The 24,300-nt window shown below is 44.7% G+C and overlaps 1 protein-coding gene across 1 annotated transcript in view; it reads right to left on the bottom strand.

Moving 5' to 3' along the window:
• CSGALNACT1 (chondroitin sulfate N-acetylgalactosaminyltransferase 1) overlaps nucleotides 1-24,300 on the bottom strand; it is a 91,474-nt gene that overhangs the window by 26,384 nt on the left and 40,790 nt on the right. The window contains exons 3-4 of the mRNA XM_059384223.1: nucleotides 19,295-19,511; nucleotides 2,879-2,980 (exon numbers count right to left, since the gene is read on the bottom strand). Coding sequence (XP_059240206.1) covers nucleotides 2,879-2,980; nucleotides 19,295-19,511 — 319 coding nt within the window. The remainder of the gene's footprint in view (nucleotides 1-2,878; nucleotides 2,981-19,294; nucleotides 19,512-24,300) is intronic.

Here is a 24,300-nt window from a genome sequence, read left to right as displayed (position 1 = left end):
CGGGACGTTTTCTGAATGAGGCACCACGCTGGAGTTACAAAGAGCCACGTGATATGGTACTACTTACTAAGCAGCCTATAACCTAGTTAGGAATAGCCGAATCATACACCAAGTGCCAAGCAGACGAGATGCGAGCAGGGAGTACTCGGAGATCAGAGAGAGGACTGGAGGTTGGAAAGAGCTCCCGAGGTGGGCTCTCAAGAGAGGTAGGGTACGGAAGGGTGGTGGTCTGAGAACGTAGAAAGGAGGACGGAGAGAACACCAAGTAGAAGACGAGGACGAAGGGGCAGACCACACCCTCCCCGTGTGGTTGGAGACAGGAAGTCATCGAAGCGAGGTTACAAGTCAGAGCAGGTCTGGGTAGGAGACTCCGGCAGTAGTGACAAGGAAGACTGATCTGGAAGGTGGAGTGGCAGGCAGTGCTGCAGTGTCTGGTCAGCTCAGGCCTGGCTGCAGGGGCATTCCTGCGGGAGGTGGTCCTGTCAGAGCAATACCAGGGAGGGGGGAGGACACCCCCAAGGCATGAGAGACCTTAACACTGCAGATTTCCCCAATTAACAGAAGGAGAACAGTGACACAGGAAAATGGGGTTCCAATTCATATCATCAGAGTTTCCCCAGTGCTGCAAGTGCCTTTTTTTTTTTTTTTAAAGATTTATTTATTTATTTATTTATTTGACAGAGAGAGATCACAAGTAGACAGAGAGGCAGGCAGAGAGAGAGAGAGGAGGAAGCAGGCTCCCTGCTGAGCAGAGAGCCTGATTCGGGGCTCGCTCCCAGGCAGAGGCTTAACCCACTGAGCCACCCAGGCGCCCCCTGCAAGTGCTTTTTAAAGCTCTGATGGGCTCAGTCCCTGGCACGAAGTTCTCGGTTATGGATAGGCTGATCTCTGGAAATTCTCCAAAATTTTAAGTACGCCATCCCTGCCACTGAAATAATTCTCCTTCTCTTGCTTGGATTCTATTTGTTCTTTGCTCACCAAGCAACCTCCTGCTTGAGAATTCATCTTGCCAGGTCATTTGATACAGAGAAGAAAGTCTTGATAGTAAAAGCCCTTAAGCCTTCCAGTCACTAAAATGGATATTTCCCATAACAACATTGAAACTGGCCTTTCACTTACCCATCAGACTCATGTCAAGTTGGTTATATGTATCTATCAGCAAATGTCCTTTAAAGTCCTCAGAGGGTGCCAGACCCAATAGGATTGAATTTCTCAGTCCTGACTGCACTTCAGAGTCACCCGGATAGCTATTGAGAAACACCTTAGGAGGCGGCAGCCGGCTGCGCTGGAGGCCTCTCACGGGCCCCCGGGGTAGACCACCGCCTTCTCAGACAGTGATTCTCAGTCCTGGCTGCAAGTCAGAATCAGCTGGGAAGCTTAAAAAAAAAAGATCCATGCCCAACAATGGAAACTTCCAGAGATGCTGAAACCTATCCACTGGGCAGAGGACACGAGCTCTAATAATTCCTACACCTCATGCCTAAGTGGAGACGACAAGGATATCACAGAGCGCTGGAGCCGAGAGGGTTCTAGTTCACTGACAATTAGGCTGTTCAGTTCTTCTCTTCTCTCTGATCTCCCTTCAATTGGGGCCTAGCTTTTAAGCTGTTACTAGTTTCAAACTCTGAATTCCGTATTGCTTTGGAAGAGGTCAGCAAACTTTTTCTGTAAAGGACCAGACAGTAGAGAGCTCAGGCTTTGCAAGTCATACAGTTTTGGTCACAGCTACTCAACTCTGTTACAGCACAAAAGCAGACATAAATAATATGTAAACAAATGAAGAAGGCTGCCTTCCAATCCAACTTTTTTTTCTTTTTTCATGAAAATAAGACTGCTTTAGATCATATGAGTAATTGGAACAAGCATTTGAGTAATTAGAACAAGCATTCTGATTTGTGCCCATTAATACCAAATTAGTAACATGTGAACATAAACACAACAGGTACACTCACTCCTCTAATCTTATCCTTTGACTCTCATCCTATTACCATTTACACGAAACGCCCCTGTCCATATGGACCTCGTGAGGCTATTTCTGCCACTGAGAACTACCGACCCCCCACCCTGCCAAGCTTCACTTATGGAGAGACTACCAACCCGATTACTCAAGTGGAGGCCCACAAACCTCCCTGGAAAACCAGAACTCGGTGGCAGGGGCACCATTCTGGCTTCCTCACTAGTAGAAAATGCCACAGATATTTATTCCATCAATACTTGTTTATCTGGGGAAGGGAGAAAACCCGTCTGCGCTGCTTTCATGTGTTCTCCCATACAGCTGACCTGTACACGTATGTATATGTCTATACGTACAACCTGAAGTCTAAGGTTTTCGGTTAAATCACTTCTGTTCAGCTGAGTAAGTTTCATCCAGGATCCTGCCCTAGTCATCACTTCTGGCTTCCCCTATCTTTCAAAATGCATACCGAATGAAAGTCAAAAGGATTAGACCATTTGCTAAGGGAAGGAAACCCCAGGATGGTCATCGATAAGCTGGAGCTCAGTGCACAGATGCGTGGTCCCTAATTCCCAATCTGGAATGCCAAGTCCCCAAATCGGCAGCCCTGAGACGACACCCAGTCACGCAGAAGTCCAAAGGAGCCAGTGCCCCACACCCCCCCTCCCATTTCTGCAGCTCAGGGCCCTTCATCTCATCACTGCCAAAGCCAACAACCCACGCAGTGAGGACCAGTGTCAGCTAGAGAGCTCTCCCAGGGACGGGAGGATGCACAATTCCCCCAGAACAGCCAGCGACCAGTCCATCTCCCGGCTGATCCAGGGCGTTAAGGAAAATAAAACTGAAGCAGAAGTTCCAGCCTCGGATATAGACTCCTGGTGTCAGTTGCTATGACTCCTCACTACGACTCCAAGTCCTACTTACTTGGAAGTGTTTTCAAGTATTCCTTTGACCTCATTCATTTCTTCCTTCCCAAAGTAAACAACGGTGAGATGAATTCTCCCATCCTGTTGGATGCATATCTCCCTAGAAAACAAAACACACGTATGTCTGGTCTGTTTTCACAGTGACAGGCAAGGTCCAAACAAACACCTGTTTTGTCAAGTACAAAATGTTCCTTTGTTCGTTCGTTCTTTCTTTCTTTCAAATGCATGAGCTGGAGGAAGAAGCAAAAGAAGAGTGGGAGGCAGACTCCACGCCGGGCAGGGAGCCCAATGTTGGGCTCTATCCCAGGACCTGGAGATCATGACCTGAATCGAAAGCAAACGCTTAACCAACTGAGCCACCCGGGTGCCCCAGTGCAAAATGTTCTTGAAGTAAACTGAGTGAACTGCCAAAAAAGCAAAGATGGGACACCAGGACATTTCTGGTTGGTCATCACAATTACCTACATTTGTCTTTATCCTCCCAAGAAAACAATGAAATGTAAATATGCAGATCTGGTGAATGAAAACTCAGATGGCACAAGGCCACGGTCCAAACTACCACCGGCTTAGCCCATGGGGCACCTAGTGTCATGGGACCGGCACTGGGTCCTTCCCCCTCTTTGCCAGAAGGAGTCTATGAAGGACAGAAGACATAAATTCCGTTTTACAGATAAGAAAGCTAAAGTCCAGGGAGGGTGAGACTAGAATCCTTGTGTCTGACTTTTCCTGCGTGTGCCAAACACAAACAGTCTTAAAGACTGAATCAACAAAGGCAAAAAGACATTCTTTCATGTAGGGTTCCCCAAACCCTTCTTAACCCCGAAGGGAATGACAAGGCAGAAGCCCAGTTAGGCTTTCTCACCTTTCCCATGCAGACACAATCACCTTCACGGTTTCCCCTTTTTTCCTCTCTGTGACTGATTGTCCCACACACTCTAAGGCCCCGACAGCCCTCTAAGGGACAGGCCTCCAGCTCTGGACTGGGCCAGACCTGCTTTCTCCAACAAAGCTGATTTATTTGTCCATGTCCCGTGCTCTAATGGTAACACCTAAGCTAATCTGGTAAGATATTCTGCTGAGGGTTTACTGCACGTACGTAATATGTACGTAAATTCTGTATAGACAGGTGTGTATGTATGTAAATATGTGTTTGTGTGTGCACATGTATATATACGTGTGTGTGTGTGTGTGTGTGTGTGTGTGTAGTTTAAACAGGAGTTTTCTGGAAGCAAGTTAATGAAAGATTCTACTGGTGGGGTGACATTTTGTGATATTCTGACATTTTGCATGTCCTTCCTTTTTTTATTCCTTTTGTCTCTCCATTCATTACTTTCTTTAACCTCCGAAAAACACACCACCGTGGCTTTCCGCCAGTCCCTGAGCTCTAACCGCAGAGGCCCATTTATTCAATGTTTTTTATAATGCCATCCGAAAGGAGCGATGACCTAGCTGGGGTTGCTGGGAGAAATCCAAAGATGTAGGAGATATGTTTCCTGTGCTTGAAAAACTTGGGAAATAAAATGAGCTCAAATAAAATCATGACACCTTGTGGCACAGATAACAAGTACACAGGATTCCGAAAGCACAGCAAATCCTATCAGCTGGAATGGCGAGGGCCTGCAGGATGGACGGGTGAGAGGAAGAGCGGGGGAGGAAGAGAATTCCAGATTTAGGAACCATCAAGGAAGATGATATTGACCCGAGGCTCGAGGCATGCAGGGGTCATCCTGTCTTGGTTCTGAGAATCTGTTTCTCTCCCATGGAAGAAAGATAAGGGCTGCTTCTGAAATCCCGTCTGATGGCGGACTCTGAAACTCAGTCTGATGGTGTAGCACTTAGACACAGACAAGAGACCAGGAACAGAGAAGCCCAGCGTGGAACAATGTGCTTCAAACCGAGAGCCCCGTCACAGACCAGTCCCTGCAGACGGAACCATCACCCGCCGACAACAAAATTCTCTGCCCATAAAAGAGCTATTTTGCAAACCTGCCAGACAGTGCTTTAGCTTCCTTTGCCAGGGTAGGATAAAAGCACACACGCAGCGCCGAGCACCCAAAAATGGTGCTTTAAAATTGCACGTGTAGTTGGGAAAAAATGTATCCCAGAATCAGGAGAGGGTCACCGCTGAGCCTGGATAAAAAGCATTCTTGTGTTTCTAGTAACACCTTTGCTGGCATTTTAAAATCCATCTGAAGCACTTTTTGTTTTCAAGGACTAAAACAGAGATCCCTTGGACCTTCACCCTTCATTCCCCAGCTGAGGTTTCCCAAAAAGGCAAAGCAGACTCGGTTCTGAGGTTCTCCTCCACGGTTCCACTCCTCATGCTCATTTCTTCCTTCTTTCTTTCAACGAACAATAACCACGCAAGCAATCTACCAGGTGCCAGATGCTCTCTCCAAGAGCTCAACCGTTCTGCCCTTGAGAACTTCTCGGTCCACTCTAGGTAACTAAAACTCCCTGAGACGCAATAAACAAATGCCCCACGAGGGAGGGAGAATAAGAACTATGGAAACACCACCACCAATCTGTCAGATGGATCTTGTGATTTTTAGTTTTCCGAACAAGTCTTACTAGACTCCATGCCCTGGAACAATGTGTGTGGGAGAAGAGTGCGCATGTGGGGGACTATGCACACAGAGATGTCTGTGTTTGGGGTGATTATTTGCACCGGGACCCATAGCAGGGCTGTGGCGAGGCGCATGGAATGAATCTCAGGGCACCCCAACTCCCTAAGAATCCTTCAGGAAAGCTCTGCATTTCACATGGGTGCTTTGTATTACATTAGCTCCACAATCCTAGGTGGTCATTCTTCTGTCCCGATCTAGAACCTCAGAATTGTTTCTTCTTCACAAAGACCTCGTCTTTTTTTTCCTTCTTTTTTCAATTGAAATATAGTTAGCATACAGTGTTGTATTAATTTCAAGTGTACAATAATTTAGTAATTCAACAATTCTGTACAGTACTCAGTGCTCATCATGGTAAGTGTACTTTTTAAAAAAAAAATTTATTTGAGAGAGAGAGACAGGAGAGAGAAAGAGAAAGAAAGCACAAGCACAAGTGGGGCATGGGGCAGAGGGAGAAGCAGGCTCTCCGCTGAGCAGGAAGCCTGATGTGGGACTCAGTCTTGGGACTCTGGGATCATGACCTGAGCCGAAGGCAGATGCTTAACGGAATGAGCCAGCCAGGCGCCCCGATAAGTGTACTCTTGCTCCCTTCCGCCTATTTCCCCCATCTCCCCCAACCTCACCTCTGGTGACCACCAGTTTGTTCTCTGTATTTAAGAGTCCACTGGGGTTCTTTCACTTGTCTCATTTTTCTTTGTTCATTTGTTTTTGTTTCTTACGCATAAAAGTGAAATCATAGGGTATTTGTCTTTCTCAGACTTATTTCACTTAGCATTATACTCTTGAGGTCCATCCGTGTTGTTGCAAATGGCAAGATCTCACCCTTTTTTAATGGCTGAGTGATATTCCATTGTATAAATATACCTCATCTTCTTTATCCATTCACTTATGGATGGACATTTGGTTGCTTCCATCATTTGGCTATCATAAATCATGCTGCAATAAACATAAGGGTGCATATATCTTTTTGAATTATTGTTTTCATTTTCTTTGGGTTAATACCCAGAAGCGGAATTACCATGTCATATGGTTAACTCTACTTTTAACTTTTAGAGGAACCTCCATACTGTTCCCTCAGTGGCTGCATTCCCACCAACAGTGTACGAGGATTCTTTTTTTCACACCCTCACCGATACTTATTGTTTCTTGTGTTTTTTTTATTCTAGTCATTCTGATAGTTGTAAGGTGATTATATCATTGAGCTTTTGATTTACATGAGTGATGCTGAGCATCTTTTCAGGTGTCTGCTGGCCATCTGGATGTCTTCTTTGGAAAAAATGTCTATTCAGGTCCTCTGCCATTTTTTTTGGTCAGGTCATTTGCTGTTTTTGCTGTTGTTGTTGTTGTTTGGTGTTGAGTTGCAAAAGTTCCTTATATATTTTGGATATTAACCCCTTATCAATTATGTCTTTGACAAATATCTTCTACTAAATGAATTCAGTAAAGCCCCAGGATACAAAGTTAATATACAGAAATCTGTGGTAATATTATATATTATCATATATTATATATTAATATTATGAAGTAGTAGAAAGAGAAATTAACAATCCCATTTACAATTGTACCAAAAATAATTAAATACCTAGGAATAAACTTAACCAAGATGGTGAAAGAACTGTACTCCCAAAACTATAAAACACTGATGAAATAAACTGAACATGATACAAACAAATGGAGATATTCTATGCTCATTGATTGGAAGAACCACTACTCTTAAAATGTCCGTACTACCCAAAGCAATCTATATATTTAATGCAATCCCTATCAAAATGCCAGCAGCATTTTCCACAGCACTAGAACAAATGATATTAAAATATGGATAGAACCACACAAATAGCCAAAGCGATCTCAAGAAAGAACAACAAAGCTGGAAGAATAACAGTCCCAGATTTCAAGATATACTTCAAAGCTGTGGTAATCAGAACTGTGTGGTTCTGGCACAAAAACAGACACACAGATCACTGAAACAGAATAGAGTCCAGAATGAACCTACAGCTACAGGGTCAGTTAATCTTCAACCAAGTAGGAAAGGCTATCCAATGGAAAAAAGACAGTCTCTTCAACAAATGGTGTTGGGAAAACTGGACAGCAACATGTAGATGAATGAAGCTGGACCACTGTCTTATACCATATATAAAAATAAACTCAAGGGGCGTGTGGGTGGCTCAATCGGTTAAGCCACTGCCTTTGGCTCGAGTCATGATTCCAGGGTCCTGGGATCTAGTCCCGCATCAGACTCCTTGCTTAGCAGGGAGCCTGCTTCTCTCTCTGCTTCTGCCTGCCACTCTGCCTGCTTGTGCACGTGCTCTCGCGTGCTCTCTCTCATTGATAAATAAATAAAATCTTTGAAAAATAAAAAATAAATAAACTCAAAATGGATGAAAGACCTGAGGATGTGAGACCTGAAATCATAAAACCATAAAACTCCCAGGAGAAAACACAGGTGGTAATTTCTTTGACACTGACCATAGAAACATTTTTCCAGATATGTCTCCCGAGGCAGGGGAAACAAAAGCAAAATGAAACTATTGGGACCACACCAAAATGAACAGCTCTTGTGCAGCAAAGGAAAACATCAACAAAACAAAAAGGGAGCCCTCAAAGACCTTTTTTTTTTTTTTTTAATTTATTTGACAGAGATCACAAGTAGGCAGAGAGGCAGGCAGAGAGAGGAATGGAAGCAGGCTCCCTGCTGAGCAGAGGGCCCGATATGGGGCTCGATCCCAGGATCCTGGGATCATGACCTGAGCCGAAGTCAGAGGCTTCAACCACTGAGCCACCCAGGCGCCAAAAGACCTTGTCTTTTTAAGACATTTTTTTTTTTCCTGGAAAACAACAGTTCCTTCTCCCTGAGAATATTGTGCCATAGAAGTACTAGGACTAATTAAGATAAATTTTCAATCAGAAAACATGTATTACAGTCACCTTTACAACTATATTTCTATTTCTCAAGGGGCTGAAAGCACATCACGGTCTTGGAGTTCTGTAACTCATCTGAACCACACACTGCGGAGAGAACTACTTGATCATCATTTCCACCCTCAGTACAGAGATAAGGAAGGGACTTCCAGTGACCTGCCCAAGCCAGGCATGCAATCCAGGACTAGCCTGGTGTTTAAGACCTGAGCAGGACGAAGGCTTTACTTCTGAAATCTCACAGCTTTGGTCTGACCTGTCCAGGACTCAGCCACAAAGCAGAATGGGTCTGTGGGCCAGGAGACTGGAAGAAGCCTCAACAAAACTCCAAGTGTAAACTGGCCACAGGAATGACTGTTCAACTTGCATTCCTGCTGGGACCAGTCAGATATGACTGAGCAATCTGGTGGAAAGAGGGACAGGGGAGCCCAAGGTCTATTTGGAGGAAGCGCTGTACTCCTAGGGAGAAAATGCATCTTGAATTAGGGCTTCTCAACCTCACGCCATCGACATTGGGACCAAAGAATTCCCTATTGTGGAAGGAGCTGTCCTGTGCATTGTAAGACGTCTAGCAGCATCTCTCTAACCACTGGACGTCTGTAGCACCCCCAAGCCCCCACCTCAGTTGTGACAACCAAAAACATCACTAGATTATACTAAATGCCAGGATAGAAGGTACAAAATAGCCCCCCTGGTCAGAACCATTCTTGTAAGGAAGAAGCAGTTTCAATTGAACATAGGAGTTGTCAGAGGGGTGCACAGCTGTGAAAACAGTGTGTGTCCCCAGGGTTTGTCCTGCTCTCCAGCTGCTTTCTGTGGACTCCCAGGTAAGTCCCAGAGAGAGATGGAGCTACAGAAAGAGCCAAAAGGCTCTCTTTACAGAAAATACGATTATGAGGGGGCATTGGGAGCTCCAGCCAGGACTCCTGGGGAATGAATGTGGCAGTGTCGGCACAGTGGTGGCTGCACCAGCAGCCTCTGTGGCATTAACAAGTGTCAACAACTTTGGCTGTTGTCAGAAGCTGTGCATTGGCATCACAGAGCCGACGTCTGAGCAGTCTGGAAGCTGAAATTGTATTTGAGCATATGTGAAACATCCCTGCAGATTCCCAAAAAGCCTGGGAGGGCACAAGAGGCTGGACATCTTACCACAGAAGGTGACAGAGAGAGAGAGAAGGAAAATTGTGTTTTTATATAATTAGGCGTAGTTGTTTTTAAACCTCGGGCTAAGTGGCCTGTGGAAACAGGGATTCAAGAATATTCACTGAGTAACTTTGTGGTGCAATGCACTATTCTCAGTGGAGTAAGATTTTAAAATGTAACCTTTTATGGTGCCTTGCAGGGGGACCAACCACCCAGGTGTGCCTGGGATTCTCCAGGTTTTAGCACTTATGTCCTGGCAAATGCCTCCGTCCCGGCAAAATGGTACAACTGGTCAACCTACCTGCCTCAGCGACCTTCCAGTGTCTTGGAAGGAAGGGATGGCGAATGAGTATGAGGCAGGATGGACTACCTACAGCAATGGTGTGGAGGTATAAGGAGCCAAGGGACTGAGAAGAATGTGATTAATTTCTTTTGGGGACTGGAGAAGGGGTCTCAAAGAAGAGGGAGAATTGAAAGTGAGTCCTGACAGGCTCCATGCAGGTGGAGAAGAGGAGAGAAAGGGTTTTCTTGGTTCAGGAGGCACAGCTGCAAAGAAATTATATCACTATTCTTTTCTAAGTCAGTTTTCTACTCAAATATATCAAGTATGAAAAAAAAATCTATGATTTACCTTTAATTATGTCCTGTGCAAATGAGATAATAAATACATAACAACAGTTCATTAGTCTCCAAATGCTACCTCTGGTCTGCACAGCCAACGGGAAGAAACTGCTTAGCCAAAAGGCATTAGAGAAAAGGACTAAGTACTACCCTGAAGAGGGCAGAGGCAGTAACTGGGCCTCCTGAAATCTGGCTTCAAAAAAATAATATTCTTCTTTTGGTTTGGCGGGTCCTCTCCCCAGCCCGTATGCCAAGCTACATTAATACACAATTCCTGGATTCCATTTTTTGAGTAGTCTGGCCAGTGTTAAAGAAATGAGCCTGATTTTTGAGTCTCGACCAAGCAATCGGGCCCACTTTCTTGTTTGCCCATTTCAGAAGAGCAAATGGAATTGGTTCCTACTGACCATTTCCTACTCTTGGGTAGATGTTTTCACATATTCTGTGGCTCAAATGAAAGAAGAAACAACTTCAGTTAGGTCCCAAAATAGAAACTTTTCTCCAAATAAGGTGAGTGTTGAAAAATAAAGTTTCTCCCACGCATGAACCGTAAAACTTTCCTGGGTGCAACACCGGTATATGAAGAGAGAAAGGGCCCGCAGGAGAGGCCGAGGGAGCGGGAGGAAGGATGATACCGTAATGGAAACTACCTTAGTTTTCCTCCTGAACAATAAAGACGATAAGGGACCCAGCTCAACCACAATCAGCAATGTTATGATGACCAGAGCCTTCCTGTTACACTCTAAATGACACCAGCTTAGCTAGCCCTACCTTCAAGGCTCATTTTGGCCTGGAAAGTCTATACTCATTGTTTTTTAAAGATCCAGAAATCTCCAGAAACAACTTCACAGTTCTAGGCAAAAAAGGGATTAAAATACCACTACAGAAAATTGAAGCAAAACATGTCCCTGATACTGCCTGAAAATATCATAAATGCTTTGAGAGGGACGAGAGAAGAGTCAGAAGAGGGAAAGAAAGTACGTTAAAACAAAATTAACTACCAAAGTCTGAGGAGAATCATAGCAACATGAAAAAGGGTTCTCAGACCAGCTGGAAGTAGTCAAAATAAAAATCAAGCAAACTTGAAATGAACTGGGAAAGATTTTTAGAAATCATAAAAAAATCATTTGCATAAAAATCTTTTCCCCCCACTGGGAGCGGCTCAGAGATAAGAATACAAAGACAATCTATAGCTTTGTTATTAGGAGTTTCTTCCTGCTATCACAAACTACACCTTGAAATAACTGAGCTTGAGACCTATAACCCAGAAGCCAAAAGAAACTAAAGAGCCACAAAGCAAAGGCTAGAATAGTTTCACAGGCAAATCAGGTGATTTAAAAAAAAAAAAAAAAAGAAGAGTAGGAGGAGGTAGGTTTAAGTTAATACACTGTAGGGCAAAGGGGAAACATGAAAACTTGGCTAGATGTGAAGCAAGTTCTCCTGGATACACTCCCTCTATTTCTGGCCACAGGTAAAGGGGTCCTTAACGATGAAGTCCCCCAGACTCCAAGGGAGTCAATGTGGGGCACTAATGATGGAGTCCTCCAGACCCCAAGGGAGTCATCTGGGGGCATTCATGGAACAGGAAACAGCACCTGGAGCCTGTGAAGATCCCCCACAGGCCAGGACTATGACAACAGCAACAGAGAACCAACCAGCCATAGTAAGAAGCCATCTCATCTCCATGAACAATGGCACCACAAAGCAGCCCCAGTAGCCAGATCAGAGTGGTCCATGTTGCTCCTTCCAGCTGCATTCCTTCTCACAGAGATGACAATACTGGAGCTTTAGCTTTGTAATTTCTTGTAAATCCCAGGAATAGCTCTCATTTAATGCCTACCGCTTCTTCAATAAAGGCCTTTAGGGTCTACTGCCAGGAGAAAGCTTTTTGCCCCCAACAAATAGCAGCCAGCTTTTCATGAACTACTGAGGGCTGAAGCAAACTAGCCTTAGCTTCCCCCTTGTCCCTCTGTCTGACAGAAAGTTCAGAGCTGGCATTTTTGACAATCTGTAACTCTTTCCCCTGGTCCTGGGTTCCAGGCACACCTATCCTCCATCCCACATTGTTATTCAGTCTTTGTTAATGACCTCTATAAAAATGGTTTTATTAAATTGGTAATTTTTGTAAACACAAATAGTTTTTCGAGTTAGTTGACATGACTCAAATAATAATGAAGATAAAATAGTAATAGGAATAAATATTTTAGTCCATATGCTCCAGGCACCCAGGAATCAATTTTGTCCCGAAGGCCCATCCCCAACACAGTTCTCCAACATACAAACGTGGTCTTTGGTTCCCAGCTGATTGCACCCAATGCTTGGCCTTCACCCCAAGTAAGCTGATTTCTCAGACTCAGTCCTCCCTAGGGGCCATTCTCTCTGCGTGAATTCTGGGCTCTTTTTAAATAATTCTTAGCCATCTGGCTCTTTTCCAGGTGAACAGTTAGCAAACTGATGCTGAAGTGAGAAACAAAACAAAACCCTAAATCTATCGGTAATAACCAGTGTCAGAGCTACAAGGGGACCCATCTGGACATACTTTGATTTTACAGAAGATAGTAAAGCCAGATATATAAAGCTACTTGTACAAGATTCTTCATTCAAATGGTGTCAGAACAAAGGGTATCTACATTTTAAAAGACATGCCATGAAAAGTAATCTTTTAAACACATTAATCTCACAATGATCATTGCAAACCCTGTACCAAAAATAGTGGCAAATGGCAAATCCTGCTACTAATCGATGACCAATGAATGGGACGTAATCTCCATACGGACGACAAGAAGACAGTGGAAGAAACTAAAGGTTGACGTTCCTGTCCTGTGGCTCCTGGCTCCTGGCTCCAGCCACTCTCTCCAGAAGAGCTGGAGTGGCAGCTAGATGGGGAGAAGGTGGCCAAGGGGAATGGCTGGTCCAGGGAGGGACAGGGCCCAAATCCCAATTCAGGATCTCTGAGAAGGAAGAGCCACAGTGGCATACACCATCTCTCCACCTCGCATGGGAAGTAGAGAAGGACAGTAGGACCATCTTCATTACACTTTGTGAACTAACCCCTGCAAAAAAGGTGAGGTGGGCAGAAAGCAAAGGAAAAAAGAGGACTATAGTCATGACCCTTCCTATAAGCAGAAAAAGAAGGGATGGGAGATGCTGACAGTTAGATGAAACATCTTTTATACACCCTCCACAACACACACACACACACACAGAGCCAATCATAAACAGAAGGCGCAAACTTTATCTTCTTTCCTCTTTCTGATTTGTGGGGGTGGAAAGAGCTGCTGAAGACAACAGGTGGAGATGAGAAGGAAACTCATGGGGCTGATGTTCCAGGCCCCTTTGAGGTCCCATTCTGGGAGCCAAATCATCGTCGCCGGAGGACAAAGATCCACCCACCACTAGACAGAGTGAGCCTAGCACAGCTCACACCCACCGCAGGACACAGAAGAGCCACGGGACTTGGAAACCTCCAACAAAGGCTGCACAAAGCCTCCACTGAGTTTTCTCTCCTCCCCCTGTTCTTGGAGGCTACAAAAAAAGTGAATAGGAAAATAAATACCCTGCCCTCCGAATACTGCCAGGAGAGGCATCTCCTGTCTCCATCGAGACAGGGAGGTAGCCAAGTAGAACTGCCCCCTACCACATGGTCAGAGCAAACAGTCCAGGCAGCCCCTGCATGCCAGGCAGGAGGAAGGTAAAAGGCTGCCTCCCAGCAGCCATGTTTCAAGAACAGTATCAAAATTAAAGGAAGAAAGAAAGAGAGAAACAAGAAAGCAATAGTGTTCAAAAAGTAAATGAAAAACCTAGTCTAAAAGAAGATACAATTCAAACAGAAGAAAATATCTTATGCGATTCACACTTTCTTAAATAAAAATGTGAATTCAATAAAAAAAAGTTCACAGAAGAAATGATAAACAACAGATTAAAAGGCGCATTCTGTGCTGAGAAAATACGGTGGCAGCCCAAACACACAAAAGTAATAAACACAGCGAGGGACAGAATGGATGCATCTGAGAATCAGATTGCTCATCTTGAGGAAAGCCTTATGTGAAAGCAGCTAAAAGACTGAGGCATTAAGAAATAGAAGCTAATACAGAATTAAGCACCAAAATTTTCCTGATATGAAAAAAATCCATAGGGGCGCCTGGGTGGCTCAGTGGGTTAAGCCGCTGCCTTCGGCTCAGGTCATGATCTCAGAGTGCTGGGATCGAGTCCCGCATCGGGCTCTCTGCTCAGCAGGGAGCCTGCTTCCCTCTCTCTCTCTCCGCCTCCCTCTCTGTCTACTTGTGATTTCTCTCTGTCAAATAAATAAATAAAATCTTAATTAAAAAAAAAAAAAAAAAAAAAAAAAAAAAAAAAAAAAAAAAAAAAAAAAAAAAAAAGAAAAAAATCCATAAAATGACAAAGAAAACTCAATTAAGTACAGGAAAACTTGAGTTAGAAAAAGACACTGAGATGATGAAGCTATTATTTTTTTTTAAGTTATTTATTTATTTATTGGACACAGAGAGAGAGAGATCATAAGCAGGCACAGAGGCAGGCAGAGAGAGAGGAGGAAGCAGGCTCCCTGCTGAGCAGAGAGCCCGACGTGGGGCTCGATCTCAGGACCCTGAGATCATGACCTGAGCAGAAGGCAGAGGCTTAACCCCCTGAGCCACCCAGGTGCCCCAGGATGAAGCTATTATGATTTAAGATTCAAGAAGGAATTCTTCAGGCACTCGGGCAAAAGTAAGTCATTCTCAGGAGAGATGGAATAAAGTTGTCCCGACATTTCTCTGTGGGATCATCAGATGCCAAAAGAATGTCTACAAACTCCCGAGGAAAGAAAGTGTGTCCCAAGAATTTTAAGTCCAACCAAGTTATCCTTAAACTGAAATGACCGTAGGTAGACATTCCACTCAGCACTTAGGACACTTTTTGAAAAAATGTCTCGCCCATGAAATCTAGCCAAACAAGACCTCGGGACTGCAGCTGCTGTTGTCAGAGGGCTGCTGATGGGTCCACACAGGCTCTGCGACTACAAAACAGAACACAAAGGCTGCCACCACCGACAAGGTGAAAATAATAGATGGCCAGCACTGGAAGAAGATATGTAGGAAAGGGAGAAAGTAGGACTGTGCTGATTTCCTCTACTTACGGTGATTTTTCAGTCAACCCCTTCTAAAGTGAGAATATGCAACAAAAAATATATAATAATTCCAATCTTTTCTGTTACACAAAATCTTTTTTTCTCTCTTTTTTAAATTTTAGAGGGATCTCAGTGGTGCCTGGGTGGCTCAGTGGGTTAAGCATCCAACTCTTGATTTAGGCTTAGTTCGTGACCTCAGGGTCGTGAGCTTGATACCCCCATGGGGCTCCGTGGAGGCCGTGGAGCCTGCTTAAGATTTTTCTCTCTCACTCTCCCTCTGCTCTCTCCTCCATTCTCTCTCTCTCTCTCAAAAAAAAAATAAAAGGTAATTTTAGAGGGATCTCTTCAGAGCTAATAATATCTCTCATAGCAGAGAAACATTTTCTTAAAGATCAGCAATTCCTTCAGATTATATCTCAGTTTCTGAATTTATACTTTGGATTTGCTTCTATAAATTGAGTCAGGCAAAATGCAATTCTTTTTTTTTTTTTTTGCAATTCTTTAATTAAAAACAGAATATATAGTACATCTCATGCTGTATTAAATTATTTCTAGCTAACAAGTTATTTTTCTATCTGCATATATGCAAATAAAAGTACCTACAATAGAGTTCAATTAATGTTAAAAATGGTTAATTTGGGGAGGCAGGGCCAGGAGTGGATTTTTAAAATAATTCATTACTTGTGTTCTATATTACTTAAATATCTCATAATAGCTATATATCACTTTTACAAACTAAAAATCCAGTTTTCAAAGATTTTTATTTATTATTTGACAGCGAGACAGAGAGAGAGGGACTACAAGCAGGGGGAGTGGAAGAGGGAGAAGCAGGCTTCCTGCCAAGCAGGGAGCCTGATGTAGGACTCGATCCCAGAACCCTGGGATCAAGACCTGAGACAAAGGCAGATGCTTAAGGACTGAGCCACCCCGGTGCCCCAAAACCATGTTTAAATTATAACAGCCAAAAAAATTCTTTGTTAAATTTTTAAACAAAACATCAAACACATGATAACTACACAAAAATTTATAAAACAGAATTCAAGGGAAGAAAACAAGTCACTCATAATGCCAGCTTCAGTTCCAGCCAGAGTTAATAATCTGCTAATCTTATGATAGAAGGGATTTCATAAAGACGTTATTTAATAAATAGCTCCTTATATTTTCCCAATACTTTAATGTTTGTATTACTGCTATTCAAATATTTAACTGACCAGCGTTTACATACCATAGTTTTGGTATGCAGTAAGAATTAAATATTTTCTGCTACGTTTGATTAGTTGTCCTAAAGCCATACACTGAACAACCCGTTCTCTGCTGGCTGATTTGAAATGGCACCTATACTAAGTTCTGACACAGAATCAGATACTCTCAGGTTTGAGTAGCCATCCTTATCTCATTTTTTTCAGAGACCCAACACATTCAGAAACCCTAGAGGACAGAGCAAACTCCCCACTCAGCTTCCTCTGCCCTGGGAAGCCTTTCTCATGGCCCACTGCCCCTTGTCTCTGTTTCTGCTGCAGCTCCTAGCTCTGTTTGAGTGGCTTCTGGTCCGCATGAAGCGGGCACCAGCAACTCCTCTCCCTACCCCAGCATCTGGTCGAGTGTCTGGCACACACAGGCCTTCCAAATATCCTCCCCAAGCCCTAAGCCTTCCCACCCACCTGCTCCTGCCTCTGTGCCACAGCAGGCATTTTATTTGTTTTTAAAACATTAACTAGAATTACAACTCATTACCCCATCTCAATTCTGGAGACTGGCAAGCTAGTCCTTTTACCTTTTTCAACAATATTTCCCTCCTAGTTTCAGTCCCGCTACTAAATACTTGCAGTCCTCACGACACGAAAGCCAGAGCGGGTCCTATATAACCAAGGGAATCCTGCGGCTCTGGGCCCGGAGTCCTACACAGAGGATGGGGCAGACGTGGCTTTAGCGTTGAATGCCATCTCGCTAATCCAGCACGCTCCGTGATGGGCATTGAGGACGGGCAGCTGCAGATCTCGGGGCCCTTCACCTGGCACGCTGTAGGCAGCTTCCTAGCCAGAGAAATTTATTATCAGCTCGTCCTAGAAATGGGCACACCAGCCACCGGAAGCAATGACTGGACTTAATGTCTAGCACCAACCACGGGTTTAGTCCTTCTCGGGAAATCATGCCGAATCAACCGGCAGCTTTTGACATTCCAGGGAGAAGGCAGAGGGCACAGAAACACCAAAGGAAAACTGCCAGAAGTGAAGTCCCACATTCACTTCACTACTGGAGCCAGAGGGCACTGCCAACACTCAGGGGACAGGGGCCACAGCGTCTCTACAAATTAGGAACAGATGACAAGATCGGCCCACCGTTCCTCTGCTGGTGGCACTACTGAATGCACAACTCCTGAACCAGGAAAAGAAAGACAGTGGGCCTTGTGACAGCTGTCTTGAAAGATCTGAAAGGCTCTGTTCAGCCATTTCCTCAGAGACTAGAACTAGACCCGCTGGGTAGAAATCATAAGAGGCAGATGGCAGGTCCAAATAATGGCGAGCTTCCTACTGGAGCTGCTCAACTCAGAGCAGCCTGCCTGGGGATGGAGGCATGTGCACGTACATACGCACATGTGCACATACGCACAGACACGCACGCTGCACAGAGGACCAAATGGTGGGGATGCTCTGGAGGCATTCTGAGCTAAGGGAAGACTAAGGCCTCTTTTAAGACTATGGGATTCTCACCATAAAACTTATTTAGATAAAGGTCAGCCTTCAAATGTAAAAATTTTTAAAAGACTGCACTCGTTATCGAGAATTTTGAGAAGTATCAACCACGCCCTTACACTGAGGATTACTGGCTTTTAATAATGTGAATTTAAGGATAAAAGATTAAAAGTAAGATGGAGGAGCACCTGGGTGGCTCAGTTGATTCAAGGTCTGGCTCTTGAATGATCTCAGGGTTGTGAGATGGAGCCGAGCACTGGGCTCCCCGCAGACACAAAGCCTGCTTAAGATTCTCTCTTCCTCTTCCTCTGCCCCTCCCCCTACTCTCTCTCTAAAAAAATAAATAAATGAATAAAAAGAAGTTTGAGGGACACCGGGGTGACTCAGTCAGTTAAGTGTCTCTCTTCAGCTCGGGTCATGATCCCAGGGTCTTAGGATGGAGTTCTGCATTGGGTCCCCTAATCAGCAGGAAGTCTGCTCCTTCTCCATCTCCCTCTGTCCCTCCCTCCGTTCATGCTCACTCCCTCTCTCTCAAAGAAATAAAATCTTTAAAAAAATAAATAAACAAAACTAAGTTTATTTATTTATAAGCTATTCCAAGAATTATCATTAGACACCTACAACTTTCATCTATCCAATAAGCTGGCTGGGTAAGTTAGCTAATACAGGTGAACCAATATATGAATGTTAGCCATGATAGCTTACAAGAACCAACACTGCACAATAAAGAGCTTCAAGACACGCATGTAAAAACTACATTACTGCTTCTAAAAACCAATCCCTGCTTACTCTTCCTGAGTATCTACAAAAGTGAGTGCTCGGAAACTTCTGGGTATAATTCTAAATTTAATCTCTGAGGAGATGTAGGTCAGAATTAAAAACTGGATTCTGATTCCGTCCATCCCGGGTGCTGCAGGCCCCTGTCCTTGGAGTGTCTGGTAGAAGCCTCACTCCACTGATGAGACAGCGTGGCCCGTGTCGTCCCCAGACCTGAGCCCAGACTCCAGCTAGACCTGGACACAGGAGGCATTAAGCCGTCTCTTCAGGGCCTGATGAAAAGCCACCCCGCAGAATTTCCCCTTCCGAAGGCAAACCTGCTTGCCTGGCAGTTTTCTAATTGCTTAGGGAAAGGCAAATGCAGATGGTAAACTTGACATGAAGAAAACAGCTGAACAAGAAGAGAAAGGGGCCTTTGTACGTGGCCTGGGGAAACTAGGGAGATGGCGGGAAATGATACCAGGATTTGAAAGCCCGCCACACAGAGGAAGGTAAGCACGTACAATCGAGCAAACCTGAAATTCTGCATGAACTGCCGGAACTTGTCGACCCGCTTTGCCAGTGGCACGATAATGTTGATGAGTGTGTTGGCCATGTTGAGCTTTTCTTGTTTTACTTTCATGATGGGGCCAAACGGTCGAAACAAGACGAGTCGTCGGAATTCGTGCTTCTGCTCCCCTTTGAACGTGAGCTCATACAGAGTGCCTTTATCCTTCTCTGTGCGGTAGATCCCTGTCGATGGAGACACAAAGACAGTGTTAAAAATTAACTGTGGCTGCTGAATATTTTTTTAATACCTGAGATCTAGCACAAAATGCCTTTTAAAACATTAAGATTAAATCTCTACATGTAATAAGTATTAAAAAACCCATATTTAAAATCCTCAAAGAAATCAAAATACCATCAATTTAAAAATCATGTTTTGAAGACTTCCTATAAACACAAAAGGAAGTCTGTAATGTTGGATACAAAACTGTATTTATACTGTACATAGGCATTAAAAAAAGGATGGTAAGGAAATATGCCAAAATAAAATTGGCTACGATGAGGACTGGGGTTGTGCTTTTCTTTTCTTTTCTTTTCTTTTCTGCTGTTATCCACACTTTCTGCAGTACGATTAGATAAATACTATAGTTACTGTACTTACTTAATTGTAAAAGAATGTTAAAATTCTCTCTTAGAAATTACAGCTATTTCAGATGGACTGACCATAGCGACCCATTCAGGGAATTTCAGGGTGGCCCTCTGGAAGCTTCTGGAGGCGTTAAAGGGCACAACACATAAAATATCCAGCACAGTAGCAGGTGCACGTCTTCTTTAATTCCATATTGTCCTTCCTGCCTCTGAGAAGCAGCACAGCTCGGGGCTCCCGGGCCAGACTACCTGGGATATCTATTTAAGGCCGCACAGACAATGCTCTACCACACGTCACCGGTACTGAAACTCCACAGTCACACCTGTCAGGTTGAAGTTGTGACCTGCCAACTCTCAGGATGAGCCTCCCAAGGGCCCAACCCAACAGAAATTTTCTATCAAATAAGCAAACAATCCCCAGTGCCTCGGTTCCCACGGCCTTCCCGACATCGCCGGTATTGTGGCTGTTTTTTCCTACAGTCCAAAAAAACTCCTGGAAGAATCCAACAAATCTCCTGACAACTCCTTCATCTTTTACCTCTGACTCGCCATGTTTTCTATCGCAGCCTCTTCTCCCCTCCTGATCCCCACGTTAGCTGGCAAGCACCCCGTCTTGGAGTCGCTTCGAAAGTGCGTCTCCAGGGAAGTGCCCGCCCACGGGAGGGAGAGTTCTCAGGGCCCCGACCACGGCTCTCCTCTCCTCCTCACTCCTTCTGCTTCTGCGGACACTCCAGTTCTCCTTCACAAACACCGCCAGGCTCTCTGCTCCGCTCTGCACCATACAGGAGCATTTCATGCTCACAGCCTGCTTCACGGCTTCTCTGATCCTTTTCAAAGTTTGGATCGCCTTCAGGAGCCCGAGGGAGGAGTCTGGTACCGTGGATTCACAAGGCAGTCTCCTTCCTCACAGCTGTCCCAAGGGCCTGGCTCCAGAATTGAACTGCGCAATGCACTGGCAGCCGGCACGGTGATTTAAGGCCTCAAGCTCATAGTGACAAGGCCTGAGGTCTCTTCTGAAGCCTCTGTTGATCCCTGAGGTAACCACTGCTCAACGGCCCTCAGAGCCATGGAAGCCAAAAAAGGTTGTGCTGTATTTATGTTGGAACAGAATTCAGAGTCCCTGTGTGGGCCATTCATGGAAGAAAGAAGAAAGTTCACATCTTAGGAAGCTCAAAGGACTTCTTTGAAAATGGGAAGTGGTTCCCTTCGAAATCTGTTAGTTCTTTTGGGCAATTAGTACTCACTGAGGAAAGAGGCTCTGGGCCATCTCTCATGCTGTCTGCAGCAGCTGGGGACACCACCAACTTCCAGGGCCCAAATAAGGCTGGATGAGGGAGGAAGGAGTCGCTTCTGCTAACAGAGGCTGCACAGCGGAGAGCGGCCTGCCAGGGGCCGGTGGCTGGGCCTTGTCAAGCTCCTGATGTCTGGTGTCAGCAAGCAAACCTTCTCCACACAGCAGTCAATGTGGGAAAGGCTGCTGACAGTTTCATGGGCAGATAAAAACGTATGTAGGCCAGAGAGTGTTTTTTTTAACTGAGTCATTTTCTTTCTCAGCACCAGGCTAAGAATCATTAACTTTTAAAAATCTGAATCCACAGGTTTGAAAATATAGGTAGAAAGATACGCGGACCCATCTGAAGAGATGGGCATCTACTCAGAGAAAGCCCAGGGAATGTGAGAATTCTCATCACAGTGATCCTCGCAAGCACGCCGAGGAGCTGCTTCTGTGGTCAGCCTGCCGGGACAGGCGGCAGCTGTGGTCGTGGTCTCCAGTCATGGCATCAATCCCTGTGGAGGCCACCGTGCCCAGGCCGAGCTCAGATACCACAATATCGGCTGCTTTTTCACCATCTTCCACATCCCATGCCTCGAAATAGTTATTGCATCAGCATTTTAGCATATTTCCCCATACTCTACCTAATTAAGTTAATTATGTCTTATAAATCTGATTTAGATCTCTTAATGCCACTTCAAGTGAGTTATTTAAAACTCTCTTGCAACCTGTGTCCACTGAAACCCACACCCAGCCATCCACCCACCACACCCGCAGGCACGCCCTCCCACACCTGCACACTGGCACTCTTGGTCTGCTTGTAACACAAAGGATAACACCTCCGCAGATCCCTGTGCCTCCTGGAAATCTGCAGTGCTGGTAACACAAAGAGCCCAAGAGAAAGGGGGCAGGTAGAAGCCTACTGAGAAAGAAATGGCCTTTCAGCCAATGCTGGCATGCACACCAGCAGATGCAAACCAGCTCTACATGGGATAACATCATTTTTAGGCATTATGTAAATTAAAGATCAAAATAAAAACTTTGGAGCTCGCTTAGATTTTGGGTTAGATACCCTAACTGCCCTCTTTCTCTCCACTGACACTAAGTTTACTTTGAGTTTGGTGTTTCCGCTTCCTGTGCAAGCATCCTAGGGTACCTTATGCTACTCTGGGATGACCCACTAGGTGGGGACACCCCCAGGCAGCCAAGATAGAGCTCCACGGTCTGCTACAAATGTCTGTTCCTTAACCAGGAGAGGAACAAACCAGTCACAGGCCCCCTCTCTACATCTTGTCATCCACACAGGACCTCAGAAATCAAGATGCCAAATGTCAAGAAGGTACCACTCCTTACCCTCACACTCTTACTTACCCTCACTCAATATGAGTGTCCATAGGTTGTGGCCAATGCTGCCTGCTGATCGCAGAAGTGTCTCCACTCTCATCCCTGCCTTTCCACATAAAGCCTAGGTCCGATCTCTCAGCAGGATAACTACAATCCTCTGCCAATCCACATCCCACTTCCAAGGCCCAATCCATCCTGCAAAGGATATCCTTTGGCCCTTCACCTTCAGAGAGCACCATTCTAATCCTGCTTTTCCCTCACCAGCTCCTTAGCATCTAAAGTACCAACACACCACGGCCAGGCCTTCAAGACTCTCCATACTATGGCCTCAATCTATTATCCTAACTGTAGGCCTTGCCCCTGCCTCATAAGAAAGATGGGCTCCAATCAAGTTGGTTCATATGTGCATATACAACTACTCCTCTTTCTCTTGGAGAAACTGTAAACTTCCTGCAATGTGGCAGAAGTGTGGTATGGAAAATGGTTTGGCAATTCTTCAAAAAGTTAACCATAGAGTTATCACATGATTTAGCAGTTCTTCCTCTAGGTATGTACCCAAAAGAAATGAGAACAGAGACTCAATAAGATACTTGTACACACATGTTCATACCCACATTGTTTATAATACCAAAAGAAGCCAAAACCCAAAACTCCAACAAAGGATGAATGGATGAAACATGGTAGATGCATACAATGGATTATTACTCAACCTTGAAAAGGAAGGAAATTCTGACACATGCCACAACAGGAATGAATCTTAAAGACATGTGCCATGTGAAATAAGCCAGACACAAAAGGACAAAAACTGTGTGGTTGCTAGACTAGTCAAATTCCTAAAGACAGAAAGTAGACCACTGACCCCAGATGTGGTTACCTGGGGTCGGGGGAGCAGGGAATGGGGAATTGGTATTTAATGGGCACAGAGTTTCAGTCTGACATGATGAAAAAGTTCTAGAAATGGGTAGTGTGATGGTTACACAACAGTGTGAATCGGGTTAATGGCACTGAATTGTACTTTAAAAAAATAGTTAAAATGGTAAAATTTATGTTACATATACTTTACCACAATAACTGGTCTCCTCTGAAGAGGGCTTGTACTTTCTCAAGACACACTTCCCCACCAGTTCACCTTTTGCCCCTTCCAAATTTGATCTCCTCCTCTGGGAAGATTCCCAAGATGTTCATAACCCAAAGTTGGCCATTCAATCCCCCGGACACTCTGGTTTTCAGAGATTTTAAACTTTTCTTTGCTGAACTATCTTTTCAGCTTGTACGGACTTTGGAGATCATCTAGTCCAGCCTTGTCACTTTACAGGTGAACACACTGAGTCACAGGTCAGTTGTGATCTGCCGATGTTCATGAAACTCTTTTTCTTTTCTCTTTTTACAAGATTTTATTTATTTATTAGAGAGAGAGAGAGAGCAGGAGAGGAGAGAGGTCAGTGGGAGAAGCAGACTCCCTGCCAAGCAGGGAGCCTGATGTGGGACTCCATCCCGGGACTCCAGGATCATAACCTGAGCCAGAGGCAGTCGCTTAACCAACTGAGCTACCTAGGCACCCCCACAAAACTCTTTAATGACTGACTGGAACGTACCCTGTGCAAGGGTTTACTCCCTAGGAGTCACTTCTCATACGCAACATGAATTGCTCAGAGCAGGGCAAAGATGCAGAAGCATGAAAAACAGAAGTCAGAATAAATAACAGAAAATCAGTCATAAAAAAAAGTTTGGTTCATGTATCCACGGATAGTCTTCACACCCACCCGTAGA

This window comes from Mustela nigripes, chromosome 18 (assembly GCF_022355385.1).
Source record: "Mustela nigripes isolate SB6536 chromosome 18, MUSNIG.SB6536, whole genome shotgun sequence".
NCBI classification, from domain to species: domain Eukaryota; kingdom Metazoa; phylum Chordata; class Mammalia; order Carnivora; family Mustelidae; genus Mustela; species Mustela nigripes.
The sequence above is the reverse complement of the archived record's forward strand: the minus strand, read 5'-3'. Positions and strand labels throughout refer to the sequence as shown.